General features: G+C 32.5%; 1 protein-coding gene across 1 annotated transcript in view; it reads right to left on the bottom strand.

The window, feature by feature from the left end:
• Positions 1-7,530: 7,530 nt before the first annotated feature.
• LOC126778144 (alpha-2Db adrenergic receptor-like) overlaps positions 7,531-17,421 on the bottom strand; it is a 352,074-nt gene continuing 342,183 nt past the window's right edge. Inside the window, exons 3-6 of the mRNA XM_050501559.1 lie at positions 11,492-11,641; positions 11,131-11,243; positions 10,582-10,717; positions 7,531-8,130 (exon numbers count right to left, since the gene is read on the bottom strand). Coding sequence (XP_050357516.1) covers positions 7,531-8,130; positions 10,582-10,717; positions 11,131-11,243; positions 11,492-11,641 — 999 coding nt within the window. The remainder of the gene's footprint in view (positions 8,131-10,581; positions 10,718-11,130; positions 11,244-11,491; positions 11,642-17,421) is intronic.

Raw genomic sequence — 17,421 nt, 5'->3', positions numbered from 1 at the left:
ATATTGTTACGGATGTAAGACAATAGGTAGACTCTCCAATTATGCTACCACAAAACAGTAATATTTTGTATAGATATCGGTTTGAATTGTGGATGAATCAGTATATTTGCAGGAACAAAAGACGTAACATCTTACCATTGAATTTCTAGTTTTAAAAAGAATAATACGAATTCGACTTGATACCTTAAACTCTATGTAAAGTTGATTTTTCATAGAAATAAATCAAATCAATTTTAATTGGATTCCGTTTGTAGCTGTATGTGTTCGCTAGCAGTGTCACAACTGTGGTGTGGCTGTTTCTTGTAACTTTATAAGTTAGTTATTGAGTATTACTGGAGCTGATAGAGCATACAATACCATTTCAGATATTAATTGAGGCTAAAATTATACGGCATTACTTATAAATGTTATTTAGTGGGTGACTGGTTAAACATAGCTGTGTCTTTGTCTTTCTAATGTCAAATCAATGATGATAGAAAGAGTAAAATCAATGTTTAACAAAATAGACACTAATCGTTGAAAAGTAAGACCAATATATATATTAATTAAGATCAATAAGTATATTTTGAAGATACACGGAGAGATTAAAGACCAGTTCATAATATACTCAAAAAATGTGGCCTCTTGGCCGATGTGACACATCGAAATCGAGTTAATAGAGTTTACGACGACGAGACTTACATTGTCAATGCGCCACCAACCTTGGGAACTAAGATGACCGCATGATAGAGCGTACTGTCGTATGCTTTCACGACAATCGCGCCGGTTTTCATAATCATCAGCCCTGTTTCGTCCACTGCTGGATATAGGTCTCTTCAATAGCACGCCACTGAGTTCGATCTTCAACTCTCAATCTCTATCCACTTTGCGTATATCGTCACTCCACCAAGCAGGAGGGCGCCCTGAAATCTTGGCAAACGTAGCGTTTGCGTAGGTTTTTACCATTATTTTATAACGATTCGTTTTCCTTACTGATGAGCTTAACCAGATTATCAACATTACAAATATTGAGCTTATTGCCGGCAGCAGCATTATGAATTGGTGGTAGCTTTTAACATTTCATATAATACTGGATTATTATAAATTATTTAGGAGTTTGGAGTTTCGTTGATGTACATTCAGGATATATAAATATAATTTTATATGACTGGTGGTAGGGCTTTGTGCAAGCCCGTCTGGGTAGGTACCACCCACTCATCAGATATTCTACCGCAAAACAGCAATACTTGATATTGTTGTGTTCCGGTTTGAAGGGTGAGTGAGCCAGTGTAATTACAGGCACAAGGGACATAAAATCTTAGTTCCCAAGGTTGGTGGCGCATTCGCTATAAGCGATGGTTGACATTTCTTACAATGCCAATGTCTAAGGGCGTTTGGTGACCACTTACCATCAGGTGGCCCACATGCTCGTCCACCTTCCTATTCTATAAAAAAAAAAAAAAGATTATTACAGTTACACTTTTTGGATTAAAAAGAGTTTATTCCCGTTGGTAGAATATACATTCTAAACTAGCGGTAGCTTTATATTAAGATTTAAATATCGAGGTCCTGGGTTCAACACCAAGTTGGGTCGATAAAAAGTTATTGGGTTTTTCGGTCGAAGATTGTCAGTAGCAGCCCGGAAGATGGAAGTGCGATACTCTTGTATCTTGGAAAGCAAGTAAAGCCTTTGGTCCTGCGCCTGAAATCTTTCCGGTCGTGTCAGATTTGCCGTCCCAGAGTATTGTATGAGATTTAAAGTGCTTGTGAGAGGTTACTTGTATAAAGTATATTTTGACTTTGACTTATTTAATAGTTCTTGTGATTGACGCGTTAAAACAGATAATCTATTTATTTTAGTTATAATCAAAATAATTGATAAAAAAGTTTAAGTTATCTTTGTACATATTGAAAACAAACTTTTTAAAAATATTGTCTGTTCACATGTTTTTACATACTTAATAAAAGTTGATTCGTTCTGACAAAAATCTTACATTTCACAAACAAATCGCTAAAATGTATATCGCTGTAATCGCTTAAATAAGTTAACCCACCCGGATAACCCCAAACCCCTTTGGAGGTTAAATTTCGTCCAAAGCGAATTAGGATAAAACGAAAAAAGCAGTAGCATTATTGCTACCATTCCACGCTGTTTCATTTGTAATTATTCTCAAATTACGATCACACACGACAGAACACACATGACGTCAGGGAATGATACGCGACATTGACTATAGTCAATATAAAATTTAAAAGGACACACGTATCAAAATGGCGTATCAACGTATGTGAGTTATTAAAATTTTGATTGATATACGAAATGAGTTCTTACAGAATAGCGCTGTTGTATGTAACAGGTTAGTTATACGATATTGTTGATGGTTAAACAACTTAGTGCTCGGTACACGGTACATAACTGAGACTTCGAGCGTCAGACGAGTAAGTGTAAGATTTCGAGTGTCAGATGACGTCAGTGTAAGCTTTGTTACTGTAAGTGCATTCAATGAGTGTGACATCGGTATGCAGTAGGGGTTAACTGAGATTTCGTACGTCTGACTAGTAAATTGTAAGTGCATTAATGTGTGCGTGAGAACGGTACGTTGGCTTAGGAACTAACAAAGACAGAGCTCGCATGTTGATCATCAATTCAAGTTATAAATATGGTTTTAATTAAAACAATTTGTAAAGATTAAAACTTGTATATTTGGTACTTCGTATATTCATTCATTTACAATTTCGAATCGATAATAATAATAATAATAATTGCATCGCATGACACGATTACAATATTATAAAGAACAATAAAACAAATATAGATAATTACAGAAATATTTTAAATAAATATAATCAACGCTCTACTAGACTCTGTTAACTATTATAATATAAATAATTATAGATTATAACTTTTTATAGTATTGAACAAGATTCTAATTATACATAATATATAGAACTATTTATTAATCTATAAACAAATTTATTATAATATCGAAACGGTCTATCTGGTTAATAATTAAATATGAATTGGCGTATTATTATTTTTTTTTACATTTTTATAATGTACATAAGTTTTATTGGGAACTTTATATAGATTAAGAAAAGATACTTCATTTCATCATTATTGAAAATTATTGCGTTCAGTTTATAATTAGTTTGGAAAATATATTGGAACGCATCATTACGATCTTTTTCAATATATTTTCATAAATTATAATTAATTATTTATGTAAAATCGTCACAATTCGCAAGGGCTCGTTACGTAATTGTGGGATTTTAGATATATATCTTATACGTTACTCTGCTTTAAAATCTACTGCTAATAAAATAATTTGGCAGCTTAAATAGCTAAGTTTTATGTGAACAAAATTTACATAAATTGGTGTTTTTATATATATGTTTAAATAAAAATAAACATTAAATTTACATATTTATGATCACACGCTAATTGGAAGACAATATAATATGAAATACTTAAAATGATAACAATATATTTTTATTCTTGATTATTTCATCTATTGCTCAAATTATTTATAATTTATAGTAAATTAATTTTATTATTACACATAGTAATATACTAATTATTAATGAGAGTTCTAATATAAGAATCTAGATTACATTTATTTAGAATTAGGTTCTCGTTGTCATTTAAAATTTATAATTATAATATAATCTAATAATTTATCAGTATTTACATTTTGTAGGAAAGAAAAGTTTATAAACTATATTCAGTCATAGGTACAGTTTATAAATATTTATAAAATTAATATTAAAACTATTTATATTATATATGTAATTTTTACATAATGAGAGGAATATGGAACAAGCTTATGTACAAGATACGTTGAATTCTATAAATACGCTAAATCGAAATGCGTGTACTTTACTAGTATATTAGAATATATTTTATTAATATCATAAGATTAGATATATAATGATTTTTGGTGTTATCTTTGTTATTATATAATTATAATTATAGTATAATTCAAATTTTAATTAAAACCTAATAAAACTATCTATACAAATTGAAAAAGAATGCGACCAGCGCTTCAAGGAAGTACAAAAAACGCACATTGTTTTTTTTTTGTTGTTTAAATAAATTTAGCGATGAGTAAATTAAATTAGTAATTGTAGTTAAGCTGTTATTATCGCTAAATGCGTTAAATACAATCCAATTGAGTGTTATAATAATAATTAGCAAATAAAAAATGTGTTTTTTTTTTTAAATAAAAATTATAATTTTTTTTTTCTTTTTATTAAAATGTGCAATTTATTGAAGTGCTAGTAGGCACGGAGGCACAGTCATCATTTAATTTAATATTAATAATTCTATTCTAATTTGCATCGAGTGGTTGTAAACATTTTATTATAATTATTATTCTGTCAAAAAAAATACTCGGGCCCGGACGTAGATATTCAAGGCTACTAGACGCTTTGACTTTTGAGACCCCCTATTCAGGAGCAGTTGGCGTAAAAGGGCCATCTCACCTGGCGGGGGCCTAGGCATAAATTCGGGGCTGCTTATACCATAAAATAGATTACATATGATGCTATATGTTAGCACTATATTGTATTAATATTTGCTGTATTTATATCCTTGGATATTAAATGTTTACAATACACTCGAATTTCAAACACCACACCTTTACAACGATATTTTGATCATTATTTAATGATTATGATATAAATGAGTATTGATTTTAAACATATTCACAAGATACAATAAGGCTTGAATATATATAAAATTAAGGCAAAATAAATACGTACGTTCTATTATTTATATACTCTGTGATAATATTCACAGTTAATAATTTGTGTGTACATTAAAAAACGGGTTTTGTTACGTTATTAAATCCCATGGTAAAACCTTAAATTAATTGAATTAATGTAAAACATGCTTCGTTCAAGCTCAATAAAATAAATATATTTTTCAAATTATCATAAAATATAAAGCATATAATATACGCGCCACCCACACGCGAAGGAGTAAAAAGCGGTTATCATGCCCTCTGCATGACGGTTTAAGCGAGCGTTATGTTATTTGCAAGTCGGTCTTACCCCTAAGGTGCCCCACTAGATGTTTTTGATTTACAATAGTATATAGAATGTTTTACTATTTGCTCGATAGGCGTTATCCTATCCGTATATCATAAAAATAGTCAAGCCCATCGGTTGAACGGTACATAAGTTGCTGCGTTGCGTTGCCATTAAGGAGCAAGTTTTCTTAAGTGAAGCGATACACAATGTGCCAACTTTTATTGGTTTCGACATATTCGTTCTACGGTGATTGCGTTCCCGTAACATGAAAAATATTTACGTTTCATTAAGATCTTACTTGGTAGTAGGGTTTTGTGTAACCCGTAAGGTACCATTTACTCATTACTTATTCTATTTACAAACATAATTACCTAGTATTATTGTATTCCAGTTTAAAGAGTGAGTGGGCCAGTATACTGGCACGAGGGCTTAACATCTCACTTCTCAAGGTTAGTGGCGCAATGATGATGTCAGGAATTGTTAACGCCAGTTAACTTTTATCAGTAAAATAAAGTTTGGCGAAATTTCTGTTCCGAAAACTGACTGGGGAATAAATCGGCCCCTAGTGATAAAAATTAAGTACAGTATATAATATAATATATAATCATGAATCGGAGTGTTATAAGACATTATATGGAACGTATTAATCTAAGGTTACATGATCAGCTAATTACTGTTATCCAGACTTAATAAATTACTGGTCTTTGTTCTTAGTTACTGCCGTCTGGCCTCGATCTTTGCGATTAAATTGGTAACATAATAGTGTTAAATATTTTTTTAATTAAACGTTCAGGTTTCTTATCAGATTTTATTGATAGAAATCTAAAAAGTCAATTTTAAGGTGGTAGGCGAACGTGCAAACGATCAACCTGATGGTAAGTGGTCACCACCGCCCTTAGACATTGGCGATGTAAGAAATATTAACCGTTCCTCACATCCCCAAAACGCTACCAACCTTGGGAACTAAGACCGGTTTAACTACAGGCACAAGGGACATAACCCCTTGTGCCTGTAGTTAAACCGGTTCACTCACTTTTTAAGCCAGAACGCAACATTTCTAAATATTAGCCACGCATCTTCTTCGCACGGTTTATTAAGGTTCTATTGGTTTACGAGCACGCTATTATTTTGCATGATTTTTATAATATATTCAACAATAATTTTATATTTCAGTCAATTTACGTAAACCATTAATAAATTTTATGTACCTTGCTCATGAAACACTACGTCTATTAGTGAAAACCGAATGAAAATCCGTTTAGTAATTTTTGAGTTTATCGAGTTTATACAGACAAATAGACGGGGCGGGGGACTTGTTTTATAATATGTAGTGATGACACTGATCAGCGTTTCAAAAACTGGTGACAAAGAAAATAACATATTTACTTAATTTATTTTAAAGTATATATAATATACATATATGAGGCGTATTATGTTTTTATTTTTATAAATTTATTTTGATTTGAACTATAATATTAAATATTTTTACTAATCTATTGGAATTAGTTATAAAGGAATTGTATGACGTCGTCGGTTATCATAAGACCTTTTTTTTAATAGGTAATTAGGCTATATAAAATTATGTTTTTATAAAACGAAATACGAAAACCTTATATCGATATATAAGTTTGATAGATTCTTGTAAAGAATTTAATGAACGATGAGAACGATTATTCAATATTAACTTAAATTAAATATAGTTGTACGTATAAAGCGTATAGTTAGGTTAATTATTTTAAATTAAAATAAATACAATATTATTAATATACAGTTGAAAACTTTATATGTTAAGAAAGTATGATAGAAAAAGCTACACATTATTATATTATGAATTATAATAAAATTATAATGTAAGGGGGGGTATAAAAGGTTTTTTTTTTTCACTAAATATTTTTTACAAGTACAGTTAGAGGTATTATATGTTATCTATACATTTCAAATCCATTAGTGTTGCAGTATTTCATTAATATAAATTTTCACTAGACGATGCTACGATTAAGGATTTTTATTTTACAATTTATCTTTTCTATGCGAATAATTTGTATTATCTATAACCATATTGTAATTAATAAGGCTAGCCTTTGTGTTTAGAAGAATAATGATTGTATTCACCAAGTTTTATAACATTAAGATTAGCACTCGAAACTTTTGTAAAATTTATGGCATAAAGAGGAATCAAAAACGGATGAATTCACAATGGCTAGACTTTGCTTTATTACATTATTAATAATATTCACGAAGAAATGCCAATAATATTATCCGATTACAAAAATAAATATTTCGGTGTCAACAGTATGAATATAAATAGGTCAAATACATAAAATAATATTATTTACAAATGAACACATCATTATTTAAAATATATACTTAAATAAATATAGAACAAAGTGATAATTTAAGCGTTCCAAGATAATGGTAACGATTTGATCAACGTACATTGTAAAGACCTGGTGCTGCTCGCTGCTGGGCCAACATGATTCTGTTGGCAACGCATCTGTAACAGCACAGGTAAGCTAAACATCACTTAAACAATATCCTCCTGAATGCTCGTCGGAAATCCTTGTTGAATATCGTATATATTACAGGATTCAGTACAGAGTTCATGTATCCCAGCCAGAAGGCTATCGCAAATGCACTTGAAGGTATTACGCATTTCCTACACGCTGCTTTCAAAATGTAAAGGAAGAAAAATGGCAGCCAGCACGCTATAAAGCTACCCATAATTAAACCTAGTATTAGAGTCGCTCGCTTTTCTTTCTTTCTCGCTAATCTTCTCTTCTCTCTTTCTGGGTCGCGTGGTTTGTGTTGCTTTGGCAGCGCTGGTTCCAGTTCAGCTTTTGTTGGTTGAGTTTTTTCTTGTCTTCGTGAGGAGTCACTCTTTTTGCCGAATATTGGCTGACATATTCTTAACTTTAGAGGTTTGACTACAGCGCAACGGGACACCACTCCAGAATCTGATGAGGATGGTTCCAATTCGGATACCATATCGGTATCTATGGCTACGCTCGGTGCTCTGCATCTTTGAGATTGCAGCTGAAGTTCTCCGTTAACGGAGAGCGTTGAACTTCTATAAGGGCATGCGGCTAGGGGGTTTCTTGTTACTTGAGCTGATGTCACCACCTGGAACAAGCATATATAATACAGCCGACCACATCATTAAATATATTAAAGCACTTCTACATCGATTTGAGTTTGAGGTGTGTAACAGTTTAGGCAATATATTATCGTTAAAGTAATAAAATACTATGATTTGTTATAAAAAGTTAAAAAAAGGAAACTAATGTTCATCCTGATGATGCTCATCCCTAAATAGTTATTATACTAAAGGAGATTTTCAAGAAGAACATTAGTAAAACTATTGAGATATAAACAACGGTTTTAAAAGTAACCGATTTGATATTGTAAAATTTAATTTAATAATAATATATATTTAAGTTTTCAGTGCAGACCAGTTTTTTAGAGTTAGATATTACTTCAATCCTCTTTAATATTTATTTATTTAAAAAAAATGTGTAAAATTGCCTGTAACTGTCCCACAGCTGAGCAAAAGTCTCCTGAGATACTCTTAAAGGGAAGGTTCTACCATCCTTTTCCAAAGCGAGCTTGATACGTATATGGATAATTTCACCAGACGCATGTATGTTTCCTCATGATGTTTCTTTCACCCACGAGCACGATATAAATTAAGCACATAAAAACTGAGAGTGCGGTTTGAACCCGAAACCTTCGCTTAAAATTCACGTGTTTGAACTATAATATATAACTACTAAGCTATCTCGGCTCATCGTCTAAGCTTACTACAAATATATTTTACTAAAATATTAATTTAAATAAAACGGAGTGAATAATATATTACGTAACAGTATATACATCTCTGACGTCACACGTATTATATAACAGGCATATATCCACACGTATTTGAATAAAGAAAATAAATTCAAATTATATTCCCAGTGAAATAAATCTCCGAATACAAATTCCAAGCGAATTTTGCGCTTGCAGGTGGGAATACGTTGAATAAATGTATGTTTTTCAATTTTCTCAAGAATAGAGCATTAGTATAACTATCGAACCGCGTTATCTATACCGTCTCATAGCTGGATATCATCTAGAAAAATAGTACAAGTATACTTGAGGGACTAGTTCGCGGGAAAAACCCAATTTATATACCAAAGCTTTACCTTATATTATAATAAATTATGCCATTTTACTGCACCAAGTGGATTATATGAAATATATGAAAAGTCATCAAATGCGTTTTTAATAAAGATATATTCAAATGAATTATAATCCGATGTGACCCAGGATAAGCCGAGATGGCCCAGTGGTAAGAACGCGTGAATGTTAACCGATGATCGTGGGTTCAAACCCGGGCAAGCACCACTAAATTTTCATGTGCTTAATTTGTGATTATAGTTCATCTCGTGCTTTCGGTGAAGGAAAACATCGTGAGGAAACCTGCATGTGTCTAATTTCACAGAAATTATGCCACATGTGTATTCTACCAACCCGCACTGAAGCAGCGTGGTGGAATAAGCTCCAAACCTTCTCCTCAAAAAAGGGAGAGGAGGCCTTTTAGCCCAGCTGTGGGACATTCACGGGCTATTGCGGTGACCCAGGAGTGGGAATTACAGACTTGTGTCCCACAGCTGTAACATTTAATGTTAAGACATAAGTTATACGTAAATGAAATAACCATAAAAATAACTTATTTAATAATATAATTTTATTAACCGGTAAACTATTAGTTTAGTGGTATTAGTTTAAGTTAATTCTACTAAGCGGGTTTATAAAGCGCTCACGTGATTAATTCCATTAAATACATTCCTTATATAAAAAAAAGTGCATTAAAAATTTACAATTCTACGAATAGATTACCTTTGTTCTAGAGTTAGAACTTGTTACATAAATGAAAGAGAATTTCTTACATCCCGGTAAGTAACCGGAAAAATACGCGTTTTTACCGTTATTTTAAATGGATAACAATTAATGTTTTTTTCTAGAAATTAAGATAAAAACGGTGAGGTAACAGAGCTTTTAATGCGAATGATAAAATGCATTCTCTTAATGGACTTTGTTGGTAGAGGTTTTATAGGAAAAATTAAGGTGCTCGGTTCGGTCTTACTCTCAAATGGCATTACCTTTGTTGAAGATTATGAAGTTGAAATTGAATTTTTTGAAATATTTCAAGAGCTTAATTCAATATTATAGAGGTTCAAAGTTTAATACGCGATATGAAAAGGAAAATCTTTTTATGAGTAAATATAATAACATTTTCAAATGAATGATTTGTGTTCACTTTCTTGAAAAACGTAATCAAGTATTTGGAATTACTTCGTCTTATAAACGTTTTTTTCCATTGTTTGGACAAATTTTAACTAAACTTTTTCAGTATCCATTTATGTTATTACAAGGGGAATTTTTCGTCCATTACGAAACAGATTAAGGAATTTAAACTTATTACGGATTGACGGATGATCACCGAATTGACTTCGGTTTCTTCATCACTGAGTATGATAGATTGTAAGTTTTATCAGATTTTGTTAAGTCGTTTTCAGATTTCATTTTTACCTTCAGCGTGTCTTTCCTCTCGTCTGGCTGTGGCCCCGCGTCCCCCGCCTCACTCGTCGATATGTCGGAGGCGAAGTCACACGTCACAGTAGGTATAGGCACCTGTTGCGTTTCTATTGTTGATATTTGACTTTCCCTGAAATCAATATCATTACGTTTAACGTGATTCGCTTTGAGAAGGCCCGTGTGAAGGGGAGGTAAACATGGCCTGCTTTTCCAAGGATTTCAGGTAGGCTTTTCTGCCATGGCTCTGTTATTAATTTTACTGTGGGGCGCTACAAGCGTTAACACACTGATGTAGAGTTTGAACGTTGAAAGTGTTATCACTCCTGCACCTCATTTTTCGGAAACCAATTGAAGCCATTAGGTTTTGTTCCTGAATTCTCTGCAGTCATGTCGGATTGCCATCCCATCGGATTGTGAAAATATATGTGCATACACTTAAGCACTATAAAATATCTCCGATAAAAATGGCCGCTGTGACCCTAAATCGTTCAGGAGGACATAATCATGCTATAAATAATTTAAGTACCCACGCCGGCATCTCACCTATTGTTATTAGAATTGTTAACATCTATCCCGGGAGGCATAGATATAGTGGATGTCGTCGGCATCGGCCTTGTGCCTTTCGGCGCGTTCGTGAAGCTCGTCTGCTGTTCGTTCTGAAACCAGCGATAATTGTTAAATAAGCAAGAAAGAAAATGAAGATAATTGAATTCAAATAATTTAAAATTTAAAAGACTTTTCTTTGAATAGCTGATAAGTTCCAGTTAAGTGATTAGCTTTTTTTTGGGGCACAAGAATGGATTAAAGGGGCATTGAATTTGCGATATTTCAACGACTAGGCAGTCGATATATCGTTAAACCGCTGAAGCTTTAGTCGAATTATGAAGCGTTAATATATACTTACCGGTCTGGGCCTTGGGTTTTTCCGTATACCTCGTCTCGCCCTCGCCTTAGCGGCGTAGTATATTCGTATGTACACGAACACCATTATGCAGGACGGTATATAAAAGCTACCCAGCGCCGAGTAGATCACGTACCCGATGTCATCCGATACCTGGGAAGAAATGTTTACGGTTAGAGAAAGATAGTGAATCGCTTATTGTTAAAAAAAATAAAATTAAAAAAGATTGTGTATTACTAGCTTTCGCGTTCGAAAGTGTTCGTAGTTCACATATAATATACGTACATACGTATAAGTATATATTTTACTTCGTACTTTTTGCATGTCGTGATTACCTATAAGGTATGGCAACTTTTACCCTTAGAACATGTAATTATTTTATTTGTAATTATTACTGTATATCATTTTGGTAATCCTAAATAAACAAATAAATTAAATTACGGTAAAATTAGGTAAGTCGTTAAAGGCTAATATAAGGCTTCTAGCATATATATGCTAGCAGCCTTATATTAGCACAACCACAACCACAACCATATGGTTGTATAATCATAAAATATATAAGTGTATATTGAAAATAATACTAGCAATTCCCATTTTTAAGGAATAACTAATACTCCTATTTACCCCTCCATAACGTACAGTTCGTGTTAGGAGTGGGGATGACAATAGCCCAAGGGGTCATTGAACCTTTTTTTGGATAGCTAGGCGGCCTGTAGACCATTACGCTTTAGTCGCTTACTAATAAACTGATATACATAAATATAACTTCTCTATAGTATAGGATTCATCTTCCGTTCAGATTTTGAGATGTGATTGAATATATTCTGTTTCAGCGATATTTTCTCCAATAAAAGGTAAAATTTTTCGTCGACAAACCAATTCTGTTTGTTTTTGTTTTTAGGTCACGTCGTGTAGGCTAGGCCTTTTAAAAAGATTGACGACGCATGTGTGTCAACCAAATATATGGAATTCAATATTATTAATATTTGAATAATAACTATAGTTCAATGGTTTGTTCTTTTTAGTTATTTTTGCGGTCATTTTCAATAGAGATTAGACAAATGCATAGAATCAGTTCACAGGTTTGTAAAAGGGGCATTGACTATTTTCTCTAATCTCTTATAAAAAAAGATTTTTCATCTGACTTTGACACTTCCTCTTTAAAAATGATTCTACCCTAGGTAAGTAATTTAAAAAAAATGGTCAATTTTATCAATATTTCAAAACGGTACAACACTTTCTACTTGGCCTTTCATAAAATAATATTATCAAAGTCACGAAAAGTTTTCGTTCAAAATTACATATATATTTTAGTAGTAAATAACAGCATGAAATGTCCCACTGCTGGGCCAATGCCACCTCTCTGTTTGAAGAGAAGTTAGGACTTTATTCCATCTCGCTGCTCCAATGCGTATTGGTGGACACATGTGCTTGATTTTCATTCATATGCAGGTTTTCTTACTATGTTTTCCTTCACCACAGCACGATATTATTATAAGCACAAACTACATCACATGAAAATATAGTGTTTACCCGGGTTCGAAACCATATTCTTCGTTAAAGATTCAGTTGTTTTAACCACTGAGCCATCTCGACTCACACGTGTATTACAATTATTATAAAATATAATAAAATATTGCAATACATTTATTTATATCTACAATTATATAAATGCGATTCATAAACTCCAGTAAGTAATTTACAATCTGACAAACTATACTTTGTCTTCTTCTTTCGAATGTCAAATTAATAATGACAGAAAGTGATGAATCAGTGTTTAACTAAACAGCTGCTAAGCAACGTTTATAAATAATAATTAATCAAATAATATAATTAATCTTAGTAACAGATTACTTCGTGCATATACCTGCATTAAAGAAGTAGTCCGACAGACTTGCAGCAAGTGTATGATTAATCTTGAGATCCTTATGATGTGACTCAACTTCACAGTCTTCTCAACAGTCTTAAAACTATTTTACGTATGTATATATTCATACTTTTGCCCGTTCGCCTACTTTTTTTATAAAAATAAAACCATACGTGATAGATTTTTAACTCGACAAATGCTTGGCTTGGCTTGACATGTTTGTTTCATAAATTAAAATTGCAAATTTGAAGATTATTTATTTTTAATAGCATACTGTGTGAGTTAGGCAAAGGAAATAAACTAAGTCTTATATGAGAATTTATATTAATGGACCAAGACAGTGCACAAGCCCAACGCAAGCAAAATAAAAAAACCTTAACATAGCGCCCGCTTAGTACTAAAGAAAGCAGCACGTAGACCGGACAGCTCGTGTGTACTCATTACTCTATCATGTTAGACAACTTAACTACCATCGAATCCTCTAATGTGCTTAAACTTTACTAGGATACTTAATAATTCAGTTGTTTTTACTGAGTTTCTTGCTGGTTTTTCTCGGTAGAATCTACATTCCTAACCGGGAGCTTTAATTTAATCTTGTAAAACGAAGATTCCACTTTGAAGTATCTCTTACTTTTTAGTTGTGTGCACGTTAGCACTTGGACGGGTATCGGCTTGAAAAAAAAACATAATATAATAGCTTCATGAGTATTATAAAATTGAACATGATTGATGCAATAAAACCTACTTCATCGAATAGAGATACCATGAACGGAAGCGGTAAGCGACTTCCATTTAAAAAAAAAACTTTTTTAATTAAGATTGGTTTGCTCATTTGTTTTTGGTTATATGAATGAGTTGCGTAAATGTTATTTTATGTAATTGTGTTAAAGTAATATTCTATATATATTTAACTAATTATGAATTATTGAGGTAATTATTCTATACGTTGTGTCAATGACGCAACGCCATCTGTTAACTACTTTTCGAACTAAGAAATTTTAGTGTATAATTTAATAACAGTTTTAATGGTGAAACGTTATAATTTATACAAGTTATCCATTATTCCCTTTTGGTAAACTTGTTCGTAGACAGTTAAGTACTACATAACTTAAGTGCGTAAAAGGTTTTAGTCGGTAATTACTATAAATACACAGGGATGGGTGTTTCCATTAAGTCACAGACTTGAAATTGTTTTTTATAACTTCGTAACGTTTTAAATATGCTATAAAAATTATATTTTTAATTTTAGAACGAGCACAGACTGTACATTCAAAAGTTCACCGAAATAATACTAGATGGCGTTGTATGTTTCAAATACAATGAATATCATTATTATAAGATACTTCAAATCCAATTTTGTTGCTGAAAACCTAATTAAAGTTTTGAACTTTGTAAGAGTATGCGAAGTACTCGTGTATTAAAACAGTTTAGTTAAGATTTAATGTAAAAAGTAATGAATAAATTTAAGCTAAATTAGGACCGTTATTATTAAATAATAGTTTTCGCTCACGGCTTTGCCCGCATGTGGGGGGAGGGGGTCTGCAGGTATTAGGTACCCTATGTTCTTTTCTGTACCTCTCTCACCAAGTCGTGAAACAAATATACAAAATCACTTTCGCATTTATAATATCAATAAGGATAGCAGTTTCACTTACGCGATTTATCGACAATTGCTAGATAAAATTTAAGACAACGACCAAAAATTAATGGAAATTATTTTACAAGCTTTATTACTCATAAAGATTTAAAATGAATATTTTTTTTTATAGAATAGGAAGGTGGACGAGCATATGGGCCACCTGATGGTAAGTGGTCATCAAACGCCCTTAGACATTGGCATTGTAAGAAATGTCAACCATCGCTTACAGCCAATGCGCCACCAACCTTGGGAACTAATATTTTATGTCCCTTGTGCCTGTAATTACACTGGCTCACTCACCCTTCAAACCGGAACACAACAATATTTTATTTTATTGCTGTTTTGCGGTAGAATATCTGATGAGTGGGTGGTACCTACCCAGACGAGCTTGCACAAAGCCCTACCACCAGTAAAATATATAATAATAGCACCATTCAAATTCAATATATAACCTAAACATACATACGTTATTCAAATAGGCTCTTACATGTACTTTTGAATTGTCATTTTACACATTAACAGCCTGTGATTGTCCCACGGCTGGGCTAAGGCCTTTTTTGAGGAGAAGATTTGGAGGTTATTCTACCACGCTGCTCCAATGCGGGTTGGTGTCATGCTCCATGTGGCAGAATTTCAGTGAAATTAGAACATATGCAGGTTTCCTCATGATGTTTTCCTTCACCGTCAAGCACGATATAAATTATACAGACAAATTAAGTACATGAAAATTCATTGGTGTTTTCCCGGGTTTGAAACCGCGATCATCGGTAAAGATTCACGCGTTCTAACCACTAGGCCATCTCGACTCCTCATTTTACAAGATTAATTTGAATTTAAATCTACCACCGGTTTGAAATGTAGATTCTAGAAAAGAAACAGAATGAAACTCAGTAGTTACTCTTTTTCAACAATCAAGTTACATAGATAATTAAATACAATTGAATTAATATTTATCTCAATTATCATGGAAATTAACAAATACTAACTCACTTTTTTATCGTCTATATAAAACCTAAATACACTTAAAATTAAGCTGTTGTTATGTATAAAAAAAAATTATTGCTTATTTTATAAAATAACGGTTTTAAATATAGATTCTTCCGAGAAGAGCCGGCAAGAACCTCGGTACACTTTTCCAAAATTAAATTACATAGATTATATAATATATAATATATGGAATAAGCTCCAAACCTTCTCCTCAAAAGGGAGAGGAGGCCTTAGCCCAGCAGTGGGACATTAACAGGCTGTTACTGTTACTGATATAATATATATCTTAAAAATAAACAAAGTCATCATCATAATCAATTACTTGTCCGCATCCCATTACTAAGTACAATTTTCAGACTTTAAAGAGAGAAAGAGACAGAGATATCTAGATTCGCCTGTCTGACGCAAATCTCCTTGAGAATGCTTTAATTGTAGACAGGTCCTCCTACACTACACAGGTATTTAAAGCGCTTATGTGCTCAATTTATGAAAGCGCTTAGCAAAAATTACCTTAGTCGGCTCTTACGACAGCCATGAGTTGGAATGGGATAACTAAATTCTAATCTGCCGGTTCCACACCGCTTAATTAAACACATCCATTAGATTGTATCTAATCCATTAGATTATATATATATAATATATTATATATATAATATAACTATAATTGTATATTGATGTAATTATAAACACAAATTACTCACAAGAAATTTCAGTGGTGCTTACCCGGGCTTGCACTCCGAATCGTCGGTTAAGATTCTTGTCTTCTAATTTCTGGACTATCACGGTTCTTAAATATAAGTGTAGTGAAATATAAAGTTTGAACTTTGGGCGATGATATTAAATATTCATCGTTCGCATTTATAATATAGCTTTATACTGTAATTGCGTTCGTGGCCGGCCTTATCAATCTTTGTGCGTTATCTGTGGTTCTAATTGCTTAATTTATTCATGTAATAAAACTGAAAATTAATGTTGGCTCATAAAATATTTTTGGAATATATTAAGCTAAGCTGTATTGTAATAAAAGAACCAGTGGATAAAACAGGGAGAATTTTAAATTAAGAACAGTTTAAAATTTAGACAAATATTGTGCTGAATTGCATGGGGACAAAAATTATAATGGTTGTACGCTACTAATAAAGGTAGTCCAGTGAACAGAATACGTGAATATCATGAGTTTTCATATTTCTTTTTTTTTCAAAAACATCTCGAGGAAACCTGCATGTGTCGGATGTGGTTATCACAACCGATATACATTGATACTGTGAGAAATATTTCATCATCCTTAAATCGACTACACGTCACCAACCTTCGGAACTAAGATGTTACGTCACCCTTAGAAGCCCTCACCCTTTAAACCGAAACTCAACAATGCTAAGTATTGCTGTTTCGCCGTAGAATATCTGATGGAAGGTTGGTAGTTACCCGGATGAGTTTGCA

Source organism: Nymphalis io, chromosome 25, assembly GCF_905147045.1.
Source record: "Nymphalis io chromosome 25, ilAglIoxx1.1, whole genome shotgun sequence".
NCBI lineage: Eukaryota > Metazoa > Arthropoda > Insecta > Lepidoptera > Nymphalidae > Nymphalis > Nymphalis io.
Note: the sequence above shows the minus strand (reverse complement) of the source record. Positions and strands in the feature narration are given on the sequence as shown.